A 5,094-nucleotide genomic window follows, 5' to 3' on the forward strand; every position below is an offset into this window, starting at 1 on the left:
TGTATCTGTTCTTCTCCCAACTTTGAGACTTTTACCACTAAAAAAAGATGGCCTAAAATGAATATGAATGTCCCTGAAGTCAATCACTCTGCTTCTGTTTCAATTTTCTATTAGGATGAAATGGAAACAAGAACACTGAGTAAATGCAGAACAGATCCTTATGTCTGACAATGAAATCAATTAGCACTCAAGATATTGAGAAGGCAGCAAATAAGACATCCAAATGCTATCAGTGATCTCCTAGGGAACTGTAGAAGACAGGAGAGATGCCAAGATTCTGGAGACAGGCAAACGTTCTGATTTTCAAAGGGGGTAAGGAGTTACAGCCTGCCAGTTCCAGACTAGAGAATGTGGTATCACTCTTAGGCAAGGCTCTCAGACAGACTTGTAAAGTGACTCTTATAAGTACCTAAGATAGGAAGTAATGTCCACATGGAGCCAGCGTGAGGTAACCAAGAACCCATCAGCTTAAATCCATTGCAATCCCTTCTCTCTGATGAGACTCCAAGCCTAGGAGAGTAGAGAAATACAGCAGACATTGATAGAGTGAGGGGGAGCAGTGTGGAGGGCTAAGTCAATCCTTGGGGTTGTTAGTAGAAGTATTGCAGGCAACATCAAGGAGAGGGTAGTTGTTTTCTTTCTTTGACCATGTCTAGAAAACATTAATAATAAGATCTTTGAGGGAATCCTTTGGGTTAAACCTCTTTAAAAACATGCAGCTCTCTTCCAGGACACTGGCATCTGTGGAAAATAGAAAGATGTGGGTGGGCCTACATTCCTGAGCAGTAACAAATGGCTGGAGTCAAGTATGACTGTGCATTTGGACAGGATGTGTGCTCTCAGGTCTGTCATAATTCTCATCACTCCTATATTGCTGTCAGTAAGGTGTGCCACCTGCCACAAATCATTTTGACCAACTCCATTCATTCTGTCCTCCAAGCACCCAGCACATTGGGATTTGCAACTCAGGAAACAGAAGATCCAAAGAGAGTGAAGAACTGGTAGCTCAGTTGGTAGAGTGTTTGCTCAGCACAAATAAAGCCCTGGGTTCAATCCCCAGCATGGTGATGCATGCCTGTAATCTCAGCACTCAGGAGGTGGCAGTAGGAGGATCAGTAGCTCAAAGTTATCCTTAGCTACATAGAGTTTAAGGCTAACCTGGGATACAATAGACTCTAACAACAACAACAACAAAACAAAATAAAACAAAAAAGAGAGAGTGAAAGGGTAAAATGGTAAATGGTAGTGAACCATCTTTACCAAAGCAAATAAGGCTAAGTTTAAATTTAAGGTTAATTGTAGTCAAGGGCCGTAACCAGGAGTTCCAGACACCCATGGACAGTCATGGAAAAGGAATAGTCTTGTACTTAGAAGTCTCCAAGAAGAAGACCCAGCAGAACCAATAGGTAGATGGTTCAGTCTAAGAAAAAACACACTTCCATGAGCCACAGCTGTCCAAAGATAAAATATACGAGCTTAGGCAATGCCAAGTTCTCCATCCCTGGAAATTTGCAAGCACATGGTAGTATGCTACAACTTCACAGATACACAAGCAGAGGAGTCAAGAAATGATGAGGCAAGAAGAGGCATGAAGCTGAAAATGTTTACAATGGAAATGAGTTTGAAAGCATCCTCCTTTGTTATGTCAGTAAATGCTTCAAACAGAGACAAAAAAAAAAATAGGTAAGTCAACAAAGAACTGAACATTGTTTTTAAAAATCAAGTTACCCCTCACAAAATTCACAGGCAACAAAACCTGTCTAGTGAGGTGAACTGTCTGCACCAAACTGGCCAAATGATGCTAGGAAGAAAGTAACTGGCACCAAGCATTATTTTTGGTCATTGGTCAAACATAGGTCAGAGACAAGCCACAAAGGCAGTGGGATGAAAGTAAGAAGAGAAACAATGGAACACATCAAGAGGCAGCCAGTCCCCACTACAATGCTGCCATCTGCTACTGACATCAATCCTTCAAGGGGCTGTGTCAACAAACAATGTACCAGGAATACCAGGCCTGGGAAGAAACCAGCCTTGCAAACTTAGGTAAATCATTGCACACTGCTAGGCCTCAGTTTCTTATCTCTAAACTTGAGCTCATACTAACCTTTTTGTACACTGTGTGGGCCAAGAGTCGTGATGTCTAGGAGTGAGCCCTACAAGCCCAGGTACATCATTCAACCTTATGACAATAATAAACATTGCTGTGGATGGAACCCAGGGCCTCTTGCATGTTAGATAAGTGCTCTGCCACTGAGCTACATTCCAGGTCAACAAAGAGAATTTTGAGGGAAAAAATTTCACTTCAGGTACAGCAATAGTAGGATTTAAACATCATGGATGTTAACTACAGAGGAAAAACATCAAACTCCTCCAACCAGATTACAAAGAAATCCAGAGTATAGAAGAAAAGATTAGATCCTTTGGAAAAATATCCTGAGTTTTCATTATTACCTACTATTTTGTGATTAGTCATTAAAATAAAGGTGAAAAGGAAGGGAATCAGTCATTGCAATTAATGCTTAATTAGCCCTCAGGTAAGCCTGACTGGCCCAGTCACAGTAATCCTTTAAAGATGAGTATGTTTCCTATCAAGACAGTGTGTTTATAAAACCCAAACTGTCTAGAACTCAACATTCCCTTCTCTGTTACAGCATTTCTTATGGGAATCTCAATTTAAAAAAAAAAAATGGGGTTGGGGGGAAAAAACCCAGCAGCAACCAAGATAGTCTCAAAAAACAACATAAACTCCCTGAAAAGTAGATATTCAAAGACCAAAACTGGGCTTTTGTACTGAATAGTCTGATGAATTCAAATCTCTGGCAGCTCAAGGATTTGTTTCTAAATTGTCAGCAAGGCTGATAGATCCTAAGTCACTGCTTTTGGCATTGAGCTGAAAACTGAGGAGGCCAGGGAAGAAGGTATTTCTGTTCCTATTACCCTGGGGTCTATCCAGGGGTTATTCGCATGCTGGCTCAATCCATAGCTAAGACATGGAAAGCACAAAACCCTCCTCTCATGCCTGACGCCCTCCCCAGGTTTCCCCAGCATCTGAAAGCTGGGTATGGCTGGGCTGGCAGACCCCAGCCATTGACTTCCTGGGGCTGGAGTCCTCAGGCAGCACCAGCAGCAGGTGTGGCAACCTCAGATCACTTGAGTCTCAGAGAAGCATTCTGCTCAACAACAGGCCTCCACATCCACTCAAGATGTATTCTGCCCACTCCATGAGAAACCACAACATGACCTCTGCTGCAGCAAGGAGAACCACAACCAGAAAGAAAACAGATTCTGAGAGCACCATGCCCAGGCTTCAATCTGGGCACAGCCTCTGCAAAGAGGGAGCATAGTACATGGAGCCTCTAGGCTCTCCTTGCCAAAGCTGTACTTAGAACCGGTGAGGATGAGAGAAGCCCACCATCTGGCCAGAAGGATCTGCCTGCCTGCATTTAGCTATGCAATTGTGGCCCTTCCTCTCCCAGCATGGATTTAGGGAGCGGCTTCTACAGGAAGTGTGGGTTCTGTGGCACCAAAGCTGGAACCAACACCCAGAGGTCATCGCACACTCCCAGCAGGCAGGCTTTCCCCAGAACCATGGGAGCCAGGCAGCGCCTACCAGTGCAAATTGTACATGAAGGAGTTGGCTTTGGACCAAACCTGATGAACCTAAACACCAGCGTACAGGACTGGGCTGCACTGAGCTATAATACGTTTTCTACACTGAGCTCTCTCTTTATGCCTAAATGCCTGCCTGCATTAGTCCAGATCAATATGGCCCATAACAGTTAATCCATGGCAACCCAGGCCAGGCAAAAGACGCCAACAAAGAAGGGCTGCTTAAGGATGCTGCCCACCCCCCATACTCATGCATGTGATTTCAGCCCAGAGAAAGAGGCAGAAGCAAAACAACCACCCACAAAAGCCAAAATAAGGGGAGGGGGAGTAGATCAGAAAAAATATACATCAATAGTAAGGGGCTTTCACCATGAGATAAGGGGAGGTGGCTGTAATTGTCAAAATGGCCATAGAGTGACATGTCACTGTCAAGATGATGGAGTGCAGGAGACACTCCTAAAGTCAGGCATAGGATCCTCCTCACACACCTGCAATGCAGAGATCCCTGCCCTTTCTGTAATCCACGCTCCCAGTCCCGCACTATCTGCAGTGGGAGCCAGTCTGGACTTGTTCAGCTGCAAGTTCCTCCTTACAATAAGATTATTACTGCATAGCAACATTTCACGATGGCAGGGAGGAAGGAGGGGGGACAGAAGGAGAGAAAAGGGAAAGGAAAGAAGAGGGAGGCCTCCCTCAGCCCATAGCTCACCTTTTATTTGGGCTTCATATTCGGCAATGATCTCTTTGTCTTTCTTGAACTTAGTTTGAGATGACATCTTCCGACTTGGCCAAAAGAGCTGACAGGCTGTTTGATTTATTCTCCTTTTCTTCCCAAGTCCTCTCCCAAGCCCGGAGAATCACACGGTTTGGTTGATTTCACAGGTTTAGGGACTAATCTCTTTGACTTGGCTGCAGAGCAGGGGAAAAAAAATCCTTCCCCTTCAGGGAGGAAAATGCTCGGTGATGGCAGGGAAATGGTTCTAACGGCTTGCTCTGGTCAGCTCCTCTTGGGAAAGAAGGATCACTGTAGGAGCACCATAACCTGGCCCAGATTTCCAGGATTTTTCTTCCAAAAACTAATAATATCCAAGAACACACACAAACACAAACACACACACACGAGTGCACACACACTCACCCAGACACGCTTACACGCAATTGTGATGTGCACACACCCATCCACACGCGTGCACACACACCCTCACTCATGCACAAACACCGGCTTGCTCACTCTCACACAAACACACACAGGCACGCACACACACTCTCGTGCGCGCGCGCGCGCACACACACACACACACACACACGCACACACACACACAACACACACACACACACACACACACAAGAGGCGGGCGCCTCCTGGGTCGTGCAACCAGCCTCAGGCTCGCTTTGGAAGGCTCTGCTAAGAAGATAGTCAGGTTGCCAAAGGGCCGGTCATCTCGCATCCTCCCTCTGGTCCTTCGGCGCCTCTGGTCTGCTGTC

The 5,094-nt window shown here is 45.4% G+C and overlaps 1 protein-coding gene across 4 annotated transcripts in view; it reads right to left on the reverse strand.

Annotated features, from left to right (window-relative positions):
- Positions 1-4,808, reverse strand: part of Srgap3 (SLIT-ROBO Rho GTPase activating protein 3) — a 266,271-nt gene extending 261,463 nt beyond the window's left edge. For 3 of the 4 annotated variants that reach the window (XM_008854812.3, XM_008854813.3, XM_029557069.1), the window contains exon 1: positions 4,319-4,808. In XM_008854812.3, the coding sequence (XP_008853034.1) occupies positions 4,319-4,385 (67 nt within the window). In that variant the 5' untranslated portion in view covers positions 4,386-4,808. The remainder of the gene's footprint in view (positions 1-4,318) is intronic. The other variant, XM_008854814.3, reaches the window with a different exon arrangement.
- Positions 4,809-5,094: the final 286 nt, after the last annotated feature.

Source organism: Nannospalax galili, unplaced genomic scaffold (assembly GCF_000622305.1).
Source record: "Nannospalax galili isolate Female #2095 unplaced genomic scaffold, S.galili_v1.0 scaffold406, whole genome shotgun sequence".
Taxonomy (NCBI): domain Eukaryota; kingdom Metazoa; phylum Chordata; class Mammalia; order Rodentia; family Spalacidae; genus Nannospalax; species Nannospalax galili.